The following is an 18,928-nucleotide window of genomic DNA, read 5'->3' on the forward strand; positions in this document are numbered from 1 at the left end:
CCATTATCTTCAGGCCATTTGCAAAGACGTCACATATTCTACCCAATGTAAGTGACTTCCCGATATTTCCAGAAGATCCTATACAGAACAATTTTAATGCAATAATATTCATAATGTGTGTGCTTCTTGCCTCCTACCATGTTAAATCCCATTAAATCCCTGATCTTAATCTAGTGCTTTTCCTGGTTTCTGCTTGAGGATCACATTTGAGTGCAGTGACTGACTGCTGTGTGTATAGAAGAACCTTTCATGACTACGACAGCCCTCATCTCACTGCAGCTTTCAAGTGGACCTGCTGCACAATGAAACAGGGCCTGACCCTGACTTCATACTGCCACGTGTACAGGAGTGAAGGAGGTGGCAAGGCGACATGTCGGTGTTGCTGTCCTGATCATCTGAAGGTATTCCTGTCATACTAGTAGCATGAAGCACTGGCCCTGCACCACAATTGAGCTGTGGGAAAACACATGAGTTGGAGTTATACTTGGTGTCCTCTGATATTAGGTATGTGAGCAGGATGGATGCCCCGAAGGCTTTGACCACATCCAAATTTCTAGGTTTGGGATCATTTAAAACATTTTGGCAGGCACCTGTGCCATTTCCAGTTTCACTGAGGGCGAGGAGGACGAGGAATGTATTTCAGTGCAGCATTTTACTGCAGCATTATGGGCTTTTGGAAATAGATTAACCTTTTTTAATTCCTCAGTTTCCTTCTGCTGAGAATTTTAGCAGATGTCCCTGATCTGGTGTTGTTAAAGCCATAAATGAGCAAGAATATCAAATGATGACTTTCTCTCATTTATGCAGCATAATGATATGCTGGGCCATCTGTGGGATACAAGAGTAGAACCTTTAACAATTTCCAGATTAATTCTAAATTCTGGCCTCCCTCCTTCCAGCACAAAACCGATCTCCGACCTCAGAAATCTCTGGCTTCCACTTTAGATTTTTCCAACATTCTGTCGCCGATGAATTTGTTTCAAGTTGTGCGTCTGTATGAGACATACTCTTGTCATATTTTGCAAGCTAATAAAGGCATACTGTGTAATTATGTTTAATTATTATCCCCTTTTTATGAATTTCCTCTACGGAGCAGAGAAATTATTCTTGTATAAAATTGGACCTCATAGTGTGTAATTAGCTTAACTGCTCAAAAGATTGGTCATTGTATAAAACCATTATGACGTCTGTTCACACAGTTTTACATTTAAAATGAAAAACTGGGAGAAACAATACTGGTTGGATTTTGCAGTAGTATTTATAGATTTTGCAGGTGAGACCCGCAACACTATTAAGGCGTGGTAATTTAGACAGCAACTTTCAATGACCACACACACAATTAAACACAGAAATCAGAAATTATTGTCCAAGTTGCTCAGAACCTCTGGAAGTTGTGCTGTACTGGTATCCTGCCAAGAAACTCAGCATGGAAGAGTGTTGGATTGCTAATGTGATGGATACACATTCAATGCGCCAGAAAAAGTATTGCCCATATAAGTGTAAGTGATGCTTTCACAAGTGATATCAGCCACTCTGGCACTGAAATACATTTTACAAGTGTGGGGTCTTAAGATTTTATTTATTGTTGTAGATTTTTTTGAAAAATGTAGTTAACAAAAAGGTTCTATTTAACACTCTCTTAACCCTATTGTTCTTTCCCTTTCTTATCTAGTTTTCTGCACATATTTTGCCATTGAATTAAAGATTCTACCTTATACTTTCAGAGTTCAGTACTTTGGGCCTAATTTTAACTCTGCAAGTGAATGGTTCTGAGTTAATCTCAACTTGTGTCTCAAGGATTCATCAATTTGAAATGGTGATGAAGACAATCTATTGTATGCCCTGTTAACATGTCCCTGATCCCATGTAGAAGGTGCCACATTGTTGTTGATTTCCAGTAACTGTGCTTCCAGTGCATAACCCACAGAAAATCCATTGTCAAATGTATTCACGCATGTCACCAATCAATCATTGTGTGCTGTGTTCCGTCATAATCTGTCACTGCAAGAGGGGGTCCACTAGACATGAGGACCGAAAACACCAAGGCAGGTGCCACATATCTCGGAGGAAGACTTCAACTGATGACTCGGATGAGGAGCCCAGGCAGGCCAAGGGTGAGAGCAAGGAGACACCTTGATCGATCCTCAGGGGACTGGGATACCGGGGGGGCACAAATTCAATGAACCTTCACCCAGTCACCAAGGCATTCTCAATGCAAGGCACCACTTTCTTCACACACATGTCGGATAAAACAATGCACGAGCCCAGTGTGGCCTCACTACCTCTCTAATAAAGTTTGTTGCCCCTGCAGTCCAACATAAGGACCTGATGAGAATAACATGAAAGTCACTCAGGTCATAGCAGCACAATTTTTAAAAATCTGCTCTGCAGACTACCAGACAAAAAAACAGCACACAACACACCACAACACTTGGATGAAATTAATGGAATCACCCATGAAATCCATTCCTGTGCCCAACATGCCTTAAAATTACACTTGTGAGTGCTACATCTTGGTGCTGGTCCCCCTTGCTGCTGCAGCATTGACGTGCTGATTGCTGACTCTACTCTGCTGCTGGTCCAAAAGACCTTGGTGGTTGTTGCTTTGGCCCATGGAGCCTAAAATGGCTCATCTGGGAGGCCACAACAGAGACATGGTTGGGCACTCCTCAGTTAACACAGTCTCAGAGATGTAGCGGTCACTGGCCAGAGGAGATGGGCCTTGTTCCATAGAACCCAGAGAGGGAGAAGTTCAGGCAGCTCACCCAACAGCATGAGGCACGGCCTTCACTTCCCTGTTCAACCAGTGATGGGCGGCCACCCAGCACAAAGACCAGTTTGTGATGAATGTAGGAATTCAGATACATATTGCAATCACAAGTATATGATGCAGGTAATGGTTAAAAAGTCTGGTTACTGAGTGTATTTCATGACTACAGAAAGGTTTTTAAAACCCTGTTTAAAATATAGGCAGAACTGGCTACAGAAGGGACAATTAAGCATTGTAAAAATAAGATGATCATTCATTTCAATCATGTATCGTGATTAGCTAAATAGTGCTAATGGCATTTGAAAAGGAGGTTCTTGGGGTTTAGATCATTGAAGGGTTGCGGCTAGCCTTAGCAAGATGGTCATAACCCAGTTGGTAGAATATATAATGATTAGTTAATGGGGGGTATTTCTAGCAAATGCTGGGTCTGGTCTGGGATCGCAATAAGGTGCCTCATCCATCTCCCATACTGACAATGGCCTCCTGAGGTCCACTGCCTCTATGAGAGCTTGCAGGTTTGATTGCAACCCAAGAACCCGTGATTCTGCTCCTGGTGTAGGCTTCTCCATGATAGTCACTACTCTTTCAATGGAGGAGGCTGAGTGTTTGGTGCCTGGGGCCAACACATTGCTCAGGCTCCACAGGAACACCTCCAAGACAGATGCCATGGCACACAGACCATCAAGGATCCTCTGATGGCTGGAGGGTTCGACAAATCTCTGCCCCCACCAGCTCATCCAGTGAGTGTGATGTTTTCTCACTATAGTGCAATCTCAACTGAGGTGGACATGCTACAACCCACTGAAATGCCTGTAGCTATGGCGGTCCTTGATGCTTAGTGTGGATGTGACACATGTGCACCACTTGTGACACAATGTGTAACCACCCGTTCGGGTGTTAGGGGGTGCTCCTTGGGTCAAAGGTGTGGTTTGAGGATGGTGCTCCTGAAGGAGAAACAGATAATGTTGCAAGAAACATCCTCACTGAGTGTTTGTACAAGCTCATCAGTATCTTTACTAAACAGCCACGTTGCTCAATTAGGTTTCAGACTGGTCAATCTGTGGGATCTCTGGTTTTGCCTTTCTAACTAGAGATGGCAGTACTCAGCCCTTCCTGCTCATACCCCCAGTCTCTCTTCTGCCCGCTGAACTTGTACTGTGCTCTGACACCCCTGCCTCACTGACACCTTAGGGCCTTCCACTTGCTCGGCTTCGAGGCCCAGTACATCCATCTTGGATGTGACAGAATGTCAGGCACACCACCATCCCTGCATTTGCGCTCGTGCGCATTATGGCTTCGCTTGTCCTGAACATGAACAGGTGTTCCAAACCAGTCAAGCCTTCTCTTGCGACTTTATTCCTGCCTTATGAGCCCCCCTATCTGAGGAACCCACTTCAAAGTGCTGGCCACAATGGGACTCTTCACCCTTCCATACACTCAAGGTGTACGGCCCTATCTCCCACCCGTGGCATGCATAAGAATAGGTGCCCTTTGCCTGGATGCATCTCTCACCCTTGAGGACCCTTACTAACCCTTACCCTCCAAGCCATCCATACTGAGTGCATGACATGTTGGTACACCGTTGCAGAGTGCAGAAAATCATTGAAGTATATCTGGGCATTAGCAGCCAGGTGTGGGCGCACCATGCTACGCCCACTCACCCGGCACAGCCACTTCTGTCCATGCCTTCTGTGTCTGGTGGGGTGCCCTCCTCCTTCCATCTCGGGGCATTTGGACATAACGCTGAGCACTCACTGTACCAGAACCCGCAGGCTGTGATCTGTGAATTGTGGGGCTGAGTTTGTTCGTTCCTCCCCGCTTGAGATACAAAACATGTCCACCCACCCTCTTCTCCCCACTCCCTAGGCTACCATCCATTACCCCCAACTTCCCTTCTGCGGGATCCATGTTGCCTTATTCCGAGGTCCTACTTGTAATCACAGCAGCACACAACTGCTGAGTTCTGGTGCTGCTGGGACTGATTGATCGGGCAGCAGTCCTCAAGGGTGCGATTTCCTCCCAGTGAGAATGGAAGTCCCACTCATCCACCTCCTTCATAAGCCAGCAGCGTGTTATTGCTGCAGGACATCCTTGTTGAGTGCCGGTTGTAGCAGCACTGATTTTCCTTCCAGGAGGGAGTTGAACAATGTGCTCCTCTGTAAAAATCAGGCCCAATTCTTCAAATAAGACAGAATTCAGTACCAGGCCATTCTCAGGAATCAGCTTCTTGCCTGAATGTATCTCTCACAGTAGTGATCTCCTTCACAGATAAGAGTCCCCTGGAGTATGCCTTATACCTTCAGTAAGGTCATTCATCGCAACTTACCTCCAAATCTAGAGCACTTACAGTGACAGTTGTCGTCTGGACAATTATAAAATTGCTTGTACAAACCCAAATTCTATCCTCCCTATTTGAGGCAACGTTATTAGTTGCTCGAAACTTCATTCATATTTTCAAATTTAGAGTCAATTTTAAAATTATAATTTAACAGTCAGCAATTATTAACACATGAGTACTTGGAATAAAGGTGCCTGAGAAAGGCGGCTGATAAGGTAACACCACTATTCCCTGCCAGAATGGAGATACTTGAGTATTTCCCCAGTTAATCATACACCGGAGATTCTCATTACTCTAAATAACTGGGAATGATGTTATGTGCATAATTTAAATGTAAATATCCTCAAGTTATTGCATTTTTCTGAAGAAAGCACCTTACACTTGTTGGGAGAATAGCAGTTTCAATCATGCATGTGTTCTGTTTGCTGCAGTTCATCAAGACTCTTCAGAAACAGATTTTGTTTGCAGTGTTGTTTTCTGTAAATACACCTGTTTGTTGTACATTTTCCCCATTTCTAACTCACTGGCTGTCACAGTGATGTAAGCAATGTATTCTAACTAAAATAATGCTGCAATTGAGTTATATGTACTGTGAAAAAACTTGCAGCTTGAAGATTCTATGATCTATGATTTTATAGGGTAACTAATAAATACCTCCAGGTAAAGATTAAAAATATAATGAAGCTGTAACTCATGGTGATACTTCTGTGTGTTTCCAGGTTACACCAAGTGTACTTTGATGCACCCACCTGTGAAGAAAAAAAGAAGGAGAGGCTGTTTCTGATAGGCGACTACTCTTCATCTGCTGAATTCTTTGTCACCATCGCTGTCTTTGCATTCCTCTACTCGCTTGCAGCCACAGTTGTTTATATCTTCTTTCAGAATAAATATCGTGAAAACAACAGGGGTCCTCTGATTGTAGTAGCATACATCTTTGAGGTTAAAAACATCTGTTTTACCTCGATGGGCCGAATGGCCTCCTTCTGCACTGTAGGGTTTCTATGATTTCTACATTTCTTCTAGCTTTGTGTTAGTTGGGCCATATCAACCAATTTTAGAAATCACTGAGAATGTACCGTGAACCAAATTATTACATTTTTTTAATAAAAATAATTTTTATGGAACTGTTTTGAAAAATATATATCAACAAAACAATACAATAATAACAATAATAATATAAGCACCCCCCGGCACCCGTAACAACGCATATAACAAACCCCCCCACCCCCCCAACCCCAATAAACAACAGAATAAATTAACAATAAGCAAATTAACTTAAACACTATCCCCCTAAACACCCCCCCCCCTTTCCCCCCCCTCCCCCCGGGTTGCTGCTGCTGACACAGTACCTTATCGTTGAGCCAGAAGTTTGTGGAAAGGCTGCCACCTCCTAAAGAACCCTTGTTCGACCCCCTCAGGCAACTTGACCCTTTCCAACTTAATGAATCCCGCCATGTCATTAATCCAGGTCTCCATACTCGGAGGTCTCGGCATCTTTCCACTGCAGCAAGATCCTCCGCCGGGCTACGAGGGACGCAAAGGCCAGACATCGGCCTCTTTCCACCTCCTGCACTCCCGGGCTCCACCCCAACCCCAAATATCGCGAGTCCCCAACCTGGCTTGACCCTGGATCCCACCACCCTCGACACCGTCCCCGCCACCCCCTTCCAGAACTCCTCCAGTGCCGGGCATGCCACAGAACATATGGGCAGTGTTCGCTGGACTCCCCGAACACCTGACGCACCTGTCTTCGCCCCCAAAGAACCTACTCATCCTAGATCCGGACATGTGGACCCGGTGCAGCACCTTGAACTGGATGAGACTAAGCCTCACACATGAAGAGGAGGAGTTCACCCTCTCCAGGCGTCCGTCCATGTCCCCTCCTCAATCTGCTCCCCCAGCTCCACCTCCCACTTAGCCTTCAGCTCCTCTACCGACGCCTCCCCCACCTCCTGCTTACCTGAGGAGATGTCAGACACCTTCCCATCCCGACCCACACCCCCGAAAGCACCCGATCCCTTACCCCCCAGGGGCAAGCAAGGTAACCCCTCCACCTTTCGACTAGCAAATGCCTTGACCTTAAGGTACCTGAACATATTCCCGGGGGAGCTCAAACTTCTCAGCCAGTTCACCAAGGCTCGCGAACGTCCCGTCATAAACAGGTCTCCCAACTTCCTATGGCCCGCCCTGTGCCACCCCATAACCCGCCATCCATGTCCCTGGACAAACCGTGGTTCCCCCGCAGCGGGGCCTCCACCGAGCCCCCCACTTCCCCCCTGTGTCGCCTCCACTGCCCCCAAATTTTGAGGGTGGCCGCCACCCACCGGGCTCGTGTGTAACCTCTTTGGAGGGAGCGGCAACGGAGGCTTAGCAGTGCCTTCAGGCTCGTGCCTCCGCAGGATGCCATCTCCATCCTTTTCCATGCTGCCCCCTCCCCATCCATTACCCACTTGCATACCATCGAGACATTAGCCGCCCAATAGTACCCAGAGAGGTTGGGGAGCGCCAGCCCCCGTCTATCCCTGCCCCGCTCCAAAAAGACCCTCCTTACCCTCGGATCCCATGCGCCCAAACAAATCCCAGAATGCTGCTGTTCACCCTCCTAAAAAAGGCCCTCGGAACGAAAATGGGGAGGCACTGAAACAAAATAAAAACCTCGGGAGCACCGTCATTTTAACGGACTGTACTCTACCCGCCAACGACAACGGCAGCATGTCCCACCTTTTAAATTCCTCCTCCATCTGCTCCACCAACCTAGTAAAATTGAGCTTGTGCAGAGTCCCCCAGCTCCTAGCCACCTGAACCCCCAGGTACCTAAAAGTCCTCACTGCCCTCTTTAGCGGGAGCCTACCAATCCCCTCCTCCTGATCTCCCGGGTGTACAACAAACAGCGCACTCTTGCCCTGGTTCAATTTATATCCGAGAAACTCCCGACTCAGCAAGAATCTCCATCACCTCCGGCATTCCCCCCACCGGGTCTGCTACATACAACAGCAAGTCGTCCGCATACAGCGACACTCGGTGCTCCTCCCCCCCTCGCACCAAACCCCTCCACCTCCTCGACTCCCTGAGAGCCATGGCAAGAGGTTCTATTGCCAGCGCAAAAAGCAAGGGGGACAGGGGGCACCCTGCCTCGTCCCACGTGGAGCCTGAAGTACTCGGACCTCCTCCCATTTGTCGCTACACTCGCCATCGGGGCCTCGTACAGCAACCTCACCCATTTAATAAACCCCACCCCAAACCCGAACCTTTCCAACACCTCCCACAAGTACCCCCACTCAACCCTGTCAAAGGCCTTCTCCGCATCCAATGCCACCACAATCTCCACCTCTCCTTCTGCTGCCGGCATCATTATCACATTTAGCAGCCTTCGCACGTTAGTGTTCAGCTGCCTCCCCTTCACAAAACCCGTCTGATCTTCATGTATCACCCCCGGCACCCAGTCCTCTATTCTAGTGGCCAAGATCTTCGCCAGCAACTTAGCGTCTACATTCAGCAGTGAAATCGGCCTGTATGAACCGCACTGCAAGTGGTCCTTATCACGCTTCAGGATCAGGGAGATTAGTGCCCGAGACATCGTCGGGGCAGAACACCCCCCCCCATGCCTCGTTGAAGGTCCTAACCAACAGGGGGCCCAGCAGGTCCACATATTTCTTATAAAATTCAACCGGGAATCCAACCGGTCCCGGCGCCTTCCCCGACTGCATGTGGCCAATCCCTCTGACCAGCTCCTCCAAATCGATCAGCGCCCCCAGTCCCTCCACCTGCTCCTCCTGCACGCTTGGAAATCGGAGCCTGTCCAAAACATTCTCCATTCCCCCTCCCACCGCCGGCGGCTCCGACCAGTACAGTTCCCTATAGAAGTCCCTAAAGACCTCATTGACCTCTGCCCCGTGCCGCACCACATTCCCATCTCTATCCTTCACTCCACCAATCTCTCTAGCCGCGTCCCGCTTACGCAGCTGGTGCGCCAGCATCCTGCTCGCCTTCTCTCCATACTCATAGACCGCTCCCTGCGCCTTCCTCCACTGTGTCTCCGCCTTTCTGGTGGTCAATAAATCAAACGTGGCCTGCAAGCTACGCCGTTCCCCCAGCAATCCCTCCTCCGGGCCTCCGCGTACCTCCTGTCCACACTCAACAGCTCCTCCCACTAGTCTTTCCCTCTCCCTCCTCTCCCCCTCTCCCCATGGGCTCGGATGGAGATCAGCTCCCCCCTAATCACTGTCTTCAGAGCCTCCACACCATCCCCACCTGGACCTCCCCAGTGTCATTGACTTCGAGGTACCTCTCAATACATCCCCGAACCCTCCTACACACCTCCCATCAGCCAACAACCCCAAGTCCAGACGCCAAAGAGGGCGCTGGTCCCGCACCTCCCCCATCTCCAGATCCACACAATGCGGAGCATGGTCCGAAATCGCGATAGCCGAATATTCGGCCTCCTCCACACCAGTCCCCTGCTCAGAACAAAGAAATCAATGCGGGAATAACCCTGTGCACATGGGAGAAAAAGGAGTACCCCCGAGCCCTCGGCCTCCCGAACCTCCAGGGATCCACTCCTCCCATCTGGTCCATAAACCCCCTCAATACCTTGGGCGCCGCTGGGCCTCCTGCTTGTCCTTGAACTAGAATGATCCAGTAGGGATCCAGCACCGTATTGCAGTCCCCCCCAGCATAATCAAGCTCCCCACCTCCAGCCAGGAATGCGGCCCAACATACGCCTCATGAAACCAGCATCATCCCAATTTGGGGCGTACACATTAACCAACACCACCCTCTCCCCCTGCAGCTTACCGCTCACCATCACATATCTGCCGCCACTATCAGCCACATACCTCAGACGCCTCAAACGCCACCCTCTTCCCCACCAGGATCGCCAACCCCCCGGTTCTTTGAGTCGAGCCCTGAGTGGAAAACCTGCCCCACCCACCCCTTCGCACCTTCAGGTGGGTCTCCTGGAGCATGGCCACATCCTCCTTCAGGCCCTTCAGATGCGAAAACACCCGGGCCCGCTTAACCGGCCCTTTCAACCCCCTCACGTTCCACGTAATCAGCCGGATCAGGGGGCACCCCCGCCCCCCTCCCCCGTCACTAGCCATACCCATCGCCTGCTCGCCCCTGGCCATCACCCATTCGGCCCGTTTCCCACGGCGATAGAACCTCACCCCTCCCCCCCCCCCCCCCCCCGAACCACACCAACTCCTCCCTGGCCAATCCAGCAGCAACCCGGTATCCCCCCCCCTCCCCCTCCCCCCCCCCCCCCCCCCCCCAGGCTAGGACCCCTCCTAGCCGCGACTCTCCCTCCACTGTACTCCCGTGAGCCAGCTGACTTCTGCTGATCCCGGCAGCTCCCGCTCTATCTCCGACCCCTCCCGATATGAGGTCCCCCCCATCTCCCCTGCATCAGCTCCTGGTGCACCGCTTCAGCGCGGGAAACCCGGTCCTAATAGCCACGCCGATCGCCACCAGCTCCACCCCCTCGTTCCGCAGCGCGGGATACCAGAGAAAAGCCCCGCGCTTTCACACTGCCCCACCCCACCAACGCAGGATCCAACCGCAGTCCCAACCCAACCACCAACTCCATACAAACAAGCACAGATCAACCACAAACCCCAGTACCCCTCGTAGAACACAAAACCATAACCCACATCGTCCGAAAGCAAGAGAAAAAACAAAAACAAACAGAAGAACCCCGCTACAGCATAAACAATGATACATGAATAGAATAGAAAAACTCCCACAGCTCCCAATCTCTAGTTCAAGTCCAGCTTTTCAGCCTGCACAAAGGCCCACGCTTCCTCGTGACTCAAAGTAGTGATGCCGTCCTTTAGGTGACCCACAGCGCGCAGGCGGCAACATGCCGAACTTCACCTGCTTTCCATGGAGCACCGCCTTTGTCCGGTTAAACCCGGCTCTCCGCTTGGCCACCTCCGCACTCCAGTCCCGAAGCTCCATCTCCTCAAACCGATCTTGCCACTTTTTATGAAGTGCCTCGTGTATCTCCACCTTTCCCACGAGGGCCTAAACCTCCTCGCGTTCAGAGGCCTGCTGCTGCAACTCGAGTATCGCTGCACCCTGGGTTGTCTGGGTCTCCAGCAGCTTACTCGTCATCACCTTCAGGGATTCCAACAACTCCCCTTTCAGTTCCGTGAAATAGCACAGAAGGGCCGCTTGTTGCTCCTCAGCCCACTGCCTCCACTCCTCAGGGGCTCCATCGGCTGCCATTTTGTCCACCTTCCCCCGCTTTTCCAGGGGAGCTGCTGCCGTTTTTCTCCTCGCCCCACTTCGAGTCCGAACCATAAATCCCGGGGGCTCTGCTCCAGACCCCTTTATCCACCAGGAATCGTCGAATCAGCGACGTTTGGGGCCCTTAAAAGAGCCCACAAGTCCTTTTAAAGCGGGAGCTGCCGAACGTGCGGCTTAGCTCCGCATAGCCGCAACCGGAAGTGGTCCCGAATTATTAAGTTGACAGTCGTCCGTATATTCCTGATTCTAAAGATGAAGGGGCTTTTCACAGTCACCTCATTGCAGTGTTAATGTAAGCCTCCCTGTGACAATAATGATTATTATTATTATTCAATTCCTTAGGCCTTTGGGAATATATTTAAAATGTGACTGTCATATGATTTTGTAACATACTAGGGATGAAAATATTAAAACATTTTAGTTTACTTGAATTCTGTATTAATCCGAAGGATCATTTGATGGATTTTTAGGGGCAACTTTTGTCTTCTTACTATCCCATGTCTTGTCAAACATTTGTAGGAGCTCGAAGAGAAGGCCCGATTTTCACAGAGGCATTTAAAATGATGGGTACAACCCAATTCCAAGCTTCCTGCCTCTGTTACTAGCACTCCCAATTTTTGCTGGTGTGGGAATGGCTTAACCTCAATATGTATGTTTGGCTGAAAGCCTACACTCATAAAAGGATTATCACCCTGGAATTCTGTTTTGAACGCGGGATAGATCTGTTGACTTGCTTGATTGACATCTTTATGTGGTTATAAGTGGTCCGTTCTTTGATTACTTTTGTCAATGTCTCAATGTTTATTTGCACAAGGTTAAGAGGTATGAAGTGTTTGAAGCTTCTGTTATTGATACTTCTATGGACTCTCTGACTGACACTTTTGTAAAGCTGTCGCTAAAATCCAAGCTGAGTTTCAGTTCATTCTGCACAGTATGCGCTGATGCAGAGCTTGCTTGATCCTCCTGAGAGAATTTCTGGTGGCCCGGGCTTTCATTGGCACCGGATGAGAAGCCTTGGGAATACAGGCGAATTGGGCTTGTGTAGCATCAGTGTGACTTCCTGACCCTAACCGCTTAATGTAACTTTGGTCGGGGTGGGTTGTAGGAATTTACAGAAATAGGAAGGAATAAAACGAATGAAAGGATTTAAATATGATGATGAGTATATTAAATTTGAGATTTTGGGTATCAGAAACCAATCTTGGAACACAGTGGAGAAGAAATGGACAGCAGAGTTTTGAATGCGCAAATGGTTTGTAGACCAATGGAACAAGCTATTGGTTTGTGCATGAGAACAGATTTTAAAAGAACAGGACCAGTTTCTGGCTAAGCAGAGATCACAGAAGACAAAAGGGAGGTGGAATAATAAACAATACAAATCATGGTCAAAGGGTTCTGCTGAACTAGTTTTGATTGCCTGAAGGGTCTTTTGAGGAATTTTCCAGATTTGGTTCACCCTAAGTTGGCCTTATTTTTCATTCATCGATTTGTTTCTGTTCTTAGGAAATTAAATGGCTGCCGATGTGTGGCAGATGTTTTTAATAATGATGCTGCAAAGATCAAGGGCCCACTTGGAGCAGCCTGAATTTACCCTAAACTTTTTTGGCGCATAGAGGGGAGCAGAATGAGAGGCCAGCTAGGATAGCTTTAGAAATTCGAATCTCAAGATGACAAAAGATGGATTAAGGTTTCAGCAGCAGATGATGAACCAAGGCAGGCATGAAGGCTTGCCACACAACAGATGTAGAAATGGTCGCGTTTTCTGATGGAAAGGTTATGTGTTAGAAACTCAGTTTGTGATTGAATAGAATGCTGAAATTGAAATAGTGACTTAGGACGAGTAGTGGGAGCTGAACATGATAACGTCAGTCTTCCCAATATTTAATTGGAAGAAATTATGATTTAAACATGGTCAGATATTAGGCCACCATTCTGATAACACAGGCCTATAGAGACCACAAGGAGTGCCCCATGAGATCATTTATAATAATATTGTCTTGTTCTCTGATGCACTATCAATTACGACAAGACAAGAGTAGAATGTAATCGAGGCTTTATTACACAGAGATGTGCGGCCTCCTACAGCAGCTGACGAAATGGCTGCTGTACGGAGAGCACACACATTTATACTCCGCCTACTGGGCGGAGCCAGCAGGCAGGGATCTACCCCCATAAAACCAATATGTACAATATAATACAACAGTGGTGACTACCATATTCTCAGCGAGAACAACACAACAAAGCTTCCATTTGAGGGCCTTCTCCTTGATGAGGAAGCAATAATTAACAACATGAATAATGAAGAGGAAGTGAACACAGTTTAAAGTTTACCTGCAGCATTAGTTGTTTTGCACCAGCTAGTTGAAGTATGGTTCAGCTGAGGAGGCAGTGGCCAAATGGATTAGCAATCCAGAGACCCAGGGTAATGCTCTGAGGTCCCGGGTTCGAATCCCACCATGGCAGATGGTGAAATTTGAGTTGAATAAATATCTGGAATTAAAAGTCTAATGATGACCATGAAACCAATGCTGATTGTCGTAAAAATCCATCAGGTTCACGAATGCCTTTCAGGGAAAAAAATCTGCCGTCCTTACCCGGTCTGGCCTATAGTTAACTCCAGACCCACACAGCGCTGTGAAACGAAAGAGAAAATGCTGGAAAATCTCAGCAGATCTGGCAACATCTGTAGGGAGAGAAAAGAGCTAACATTTCGAGTCCAAAGACTCTTTGTCATTTCTAACAGACAGAGAAAGTAGGAAATATTTATACTGTGGAGTGCGAATGAAAGATGAGATGTTGTTCTTCCAGTTTGTGTTGAGCTTCACTGGAACACTGCAGCAGGCGATGTGGTTGACTCTTCACTGCCCACAACTGAAATGTCCCAGCAAGCCACTCAGTTCAAGTGCAATTAGGAATGGGCAACAAATGCTGGCCCTTAGGAATGGGCAACAAATGCTGGCCCAGCCAGTGACACCAACGTCACACAAAGAACAAAGAACAAAGAGAACAAAGACACTTACAGCACAGGATAAATTTAGGGCAGCAGGGTAGCATGGTGGTTAGCATAAATGCTTCACAGCTCCAGGGTCCCAGGTTCGATTCCCGGCTGGGTCACTGTCTGTGTGGAGTCTGCACGTTCTCCCCTGTGTGCGTGGGTTTCCTCCGGGTGCTCCGGTTTCCTCCCACAGTCCAAAGATGTGCGGGTTAGGTGGATTGGCCATGCTAAATTGCCCGTAGTGTCCTAATAAAAAAGTAAGGGTAAGGGGGGGGGGGGTGTTTGGGTTACGGGTAGAGGGTGGATATGTGGGTTTGAGTAGGGTGATCATGGCTCGGCACAACATTGAGGGCCGAAGGGCCGGTTTCTGTGGCTGTACTGTTCTATGTTCTATAGGAATAGGCCCTTTGGCCCTCCAAGCCTGCACCGACCATGCTGCCCGTCGGAACTAAAACCCCCTACCCTTCTGGGGTACCGGTATCCCTCTATTCCCATCCTATTCATGTATTTGTCAAGACGCTCCTTAAAACTCACTAGCGTATCTGCTTCCCTACGAGTTCCAGCGCGTTCCAGGCTCTCACCACCCTCTGTGTAAAAAAAACTTGCCTCGTACGTCCTCCTGTAAATCTTGCTCCTCATACTTTAAACCTATGCCCCTAGTAATTAACTCTTCCACCCTGGGAAAAAGCTTCTGACTATCCACTCTGTCCATGTCCCTCATAATCTTGTAGATTTATCAGGTCGCCCCTCAACCTCTGTCTTTCAATGAGAACAAACCAAGTTTATCCAACCTCCCTCATAGGTAATACCCTTCATATCAGACAACATCCTGGGAATTTTTTCTGAACCCTCTCCAAAGCCTGCACCTCCTTCTGGTATCATAGAATTATACAATTTACAGTTCAGAAGATAGTGTGGCAACCAGAATTGAACACTATGGGGGTTTCTCCGTCCCCATGCCAGGTCGGAGAATTGCCGGGGGGTGGGGGGGGGGGGGGGGGGGGGGGGGGGGTGCAATTCATGCGATTCATGTGAAGCCGCTCCGACGCCGGCCCTCCGATTCTCCGGTGACCGCAGTCGGCGCGGCGCCGGTCGGGGGCCGTGTATTTCTCCACGTACGTTGGGCCGAGTCCCGCCAGCGCCGTTCGCGTGTGGTCCTACATGGCGGGAGCTCGCCGTTCATCCTGTGGGGGGGGCGGCCTGGTGGGATCCAACCCTGGGGGGGGTCTCCACCATGGCCTGGCCCGCGATTGGTGCTGACCGATCGGCGGGTCGGTTTGTCCTGGTGGGGGCCTATGTTCCTCCACGCCAGGCCCCTGTAGCTCTCTGCCATGTTGCGTCGGGGCCGGCGCAGAGAAGGAAACTAGCACGCATAGCAGCGCAGACCCGCGGCGCACGTTTGATGCCCGTATCGGCGGCTGGAGCTGAGTCGCTCAAGTGCCATGCTGGGCCCCTGTAGGGCGTAGGATCGCTGATCCTAGGGCCCTGTTGACACCATCGTAAAACGAGATGGCGTTTACAACGGCGTCAACACTTAGCCTCAGGATCAAAGAATTCCGCCCTATATTCCTGCAACAGGACTTGCCAATTTCTAAACTCAATGCCCCAGCCAATGTAGGCAAGCATTCCGTATGCCTTCTTGACAACCTTCTCCACCCGCGTTGCCACTTTCAGTGACCTGTGTATCTGTACACCCAGATCCCTATGCCTATCAATACTCTTAAGGGTTCTGCCATTTATATATTTCCCATTTGTATTAGAACTTCCAAAATGCGTTACCACACATTTGTCCGGATTAAGCTCCATCTGCCATCTCACTGCTCAAGTCTCCAACGGATTTATATCCTGCTGTATCCTCTGATCGTCCTCATTGATTTCCCCAATTCCGTCAACCTTTGTGTTGTCTGCAAATTTACGAATCAAACCAGTTACACTTTCCTCCAAAACATTTATATATTACAAACAGCAAAGGTCCCAGCAGTGATCCCTGAGGAACGTCACTAGTCACAGCCCTCCATTCAGAAACGAACCTTCCAATGCTATCCTCTGTCTTCTATGATCTAGCCAGTTCTGTATCCATCTTGCCAGCTCACCTCTGATCCTGTGTGACTTCACCTTTTGTACCAGTCTGCTATGTGGGACCTTGTCAAAGGCCTTACTGTAATCCATGTAGACAACATCCGCTGCCCTCCCCTTCACAAAACCATGTTGCCCTCTCGCTAATTCCGAGTGGAAGTAAATCCTGTCTTGAAAATGAATGAAAAATCACTTATTGTCACAAAGTAGGCTTCAAATGAAATTACTGTGAAGCCCCTAGTACGCCACATTCTGGCGCCTGTTCGGGAGGCTGTTACGGGAATTGAAACCATTGCTGCTGGCCTGCCTTGGTCTGCTTTCAAAGCCAGCGATTAGCCCTGGGTCCTAAACAGCCCCTGAGGCTAGGTGTCGACGCTCTCCATAATTTCCTTACCATTGACGTAGGTTCACTGGCCTGTAATGACCTGGATTATCCTTGCCAGCCTTCTTAAACAAAGGAACAACATTGGCTATTCTCCAAATCTCTGGGATTCTCCCTTGTAGCCAGTGAGGATACAAAGATTTCTGGTCACGGCTCTGTCATTTCCTCCCTTGCCTTTCCAGTATTCTGAGGTATATCCCATCAGGCCCTGGGGACTGTCTCCTCTTCATGTTTTTCCAGACCCCCAATACCTCCTCTTCTTGAGTTTCAACATGACCCAAACGAGCTACAAAACCCTTTCCCAGAGTCATCACCACCAAGTCCTTCTTTTTGGTGAATACTGAAGCAAAGTACGAAATTTTACTACTTTGCCTATTTCCTCTGTATCCACGCATTGATTCCCTCCCCTGTCTTTGAGTGGGCCAACCCTCCCTGGCTACTTACCCTCTTACTCTTTATAATGTATTAAAGTCCTGGGATTTTCCTTAATCCTGCTGGCCAATGAGTTTTCGTGACCCTTTTACACACCTTGTGGCTCCTTGCTTAAGTTGCTTTCTACTTTCCTTGTCTCCACACATGCTTCATGTGTTCCCAGCCTTCACAAATGCTTCTTTTTCTTCTTGACTAGGCTCACAATATCTCTCGTCATCCAAGATTGCCGGAATTTGCCATACTTATCCTTCATCCTTACAGAACATGCCGGTCCTGAATTCCTATCAACTTACACTTGAAAGCCACCCACATGCCAGATGATGATTTGCCCTCAAACATCTGCCCCCAATCTACATTCTTCAAGTTGCTGCCTAATATTCTTGTAATTTGCCTTCCCCAAATTTAGCACATTCACCTGAGCACTACACTTATCTCTATCCATCAGTACCTTAAAGCTTACTGAATTATTTCACTTTGCATTATGACTTTGATAACTTACCACAATATCTGTACACTATTGCTGCCCGAGTGAGCCCTTAATGTCTAATTGAAATTCTCTTTACTTCTTTGATGATTCTATGAGGTGTTCCCTCATTGGCTGCAATATGGGAGGATGGCGCACGGGAGCACAGTGGTTAGCAGTGGTTGCTTCACAGCGCAGGGACACGGGTTTGAGTCCTAGCCCCGGGGTCAACTGTCTGTGCGAAGTCTGCATGTTCTCCCCATGTCTGCGTGGATTTCCTTCGGGTGCTCCAGTTTCCTCCCACAGTCCAAGATTTGAGAGTTAGGTAGTCAATAAAGATTCGCAGTTAACCTGCAGAAGACAATGGAGACATTTCTAAGACATGGGGCAGCGGGGGGTCGGAGAATCCCACCCATAATGTGGGGAAAATGTAGACTTGTCCACTTTGGAAGAAAGAATAGAACGGATGCTGAGAGGATGTTCCCATTGTAGGGGAGTCTAGAGCTAGGGGACACCATTTAAAAATTAAGGGTTTCCCATTTGAGACTAAGATGAGAAGAATTATTTTCAGCGGAAGTTGATGGAATTCTCTTCCCCAGAGAGCAGTGGAATGGGGTCATTGAATATATTCAAGATTGAGTTAGCTAAATTTACGATCAACAAGGCAGTCAAGGATTATGAGGGGGCAGACAGAAAAGTGGAGTTGAGACCAGAATCAGATCTTATCCAATGCAGAGGAGTCTCGAGGAGTCAGATGATCTATCCCTGCTCCTAGTCTTGATTTTGTGTGTTCCTGCCAGGTTGTGCACAAGAAAATGGGAAGATGAGTCTTATTTTTGCATCTTGGTATCACAGACACAATTTATGTGTTACTTTTCTGCCCATGATCAGCATGTTTGTATGTAAGGGATATGTGCTTGCTTATTCTCAGAGAGAACATTCCAATTAATTCATTCCAGCAACAACCTGTTTGGAAAAAGCTCTTTTAACTAATGAAAATCACATGGTAACGGAACTATTTTTGTTATCTGCTTTTAAAACCCAACAAGAATATGCTTTCAGATAGAGTTCCACCAAAAAACCATCAAACAAGTTGCAAGTCAGCCAACAGCCAAGGTAATTAACCATAATATCTTGAAAGTGGGAGACCCCACTGGGGAGAATGACTCCCCAAGCTATTCTGGTTAAAGTTATATGAGAACCAATGCCCAAGCTATTTGAGTACA

General features: G+C 48.4%; 1 protein-coding gene across 1 annotated transcript in view; it reads left to right on the forward strand.

Annotated features, from left to right (window-relative positions):
• Positions 1–18,928, forward strand: part of synpr (synaptoporin) — a 471,385-nt gene that overhangs the window by 388,577 nt on the left and 63,880 nt on the right. Inside the window, exon 4 of the mRNA XM_038810565.1 lies at positions 5,828–6,026. Within this exon, the coding sequence (XP_038666493.1) occupies positions 5,828–6,026 (199 nt within the window). The remainder of the gene's footprint in view (positions 1–5,827; positions 6,027–18,928) is intronic.

Source organism: Scyliorhinus canicula, chromosome 11 (assembly GCF_902713615.1).
Source record: "Scyliorhinus canicula chromosome 11, sScyCan1.1, whole genome shotgun sequence".
Taxonomy (NCBI): Eukaryota; Metazoa; Chordata; class Chondrichthyes; order Carcharhiniformes; family Scyliorhinidae; genus Scyliorhinus; species Scyliorhinus canicula.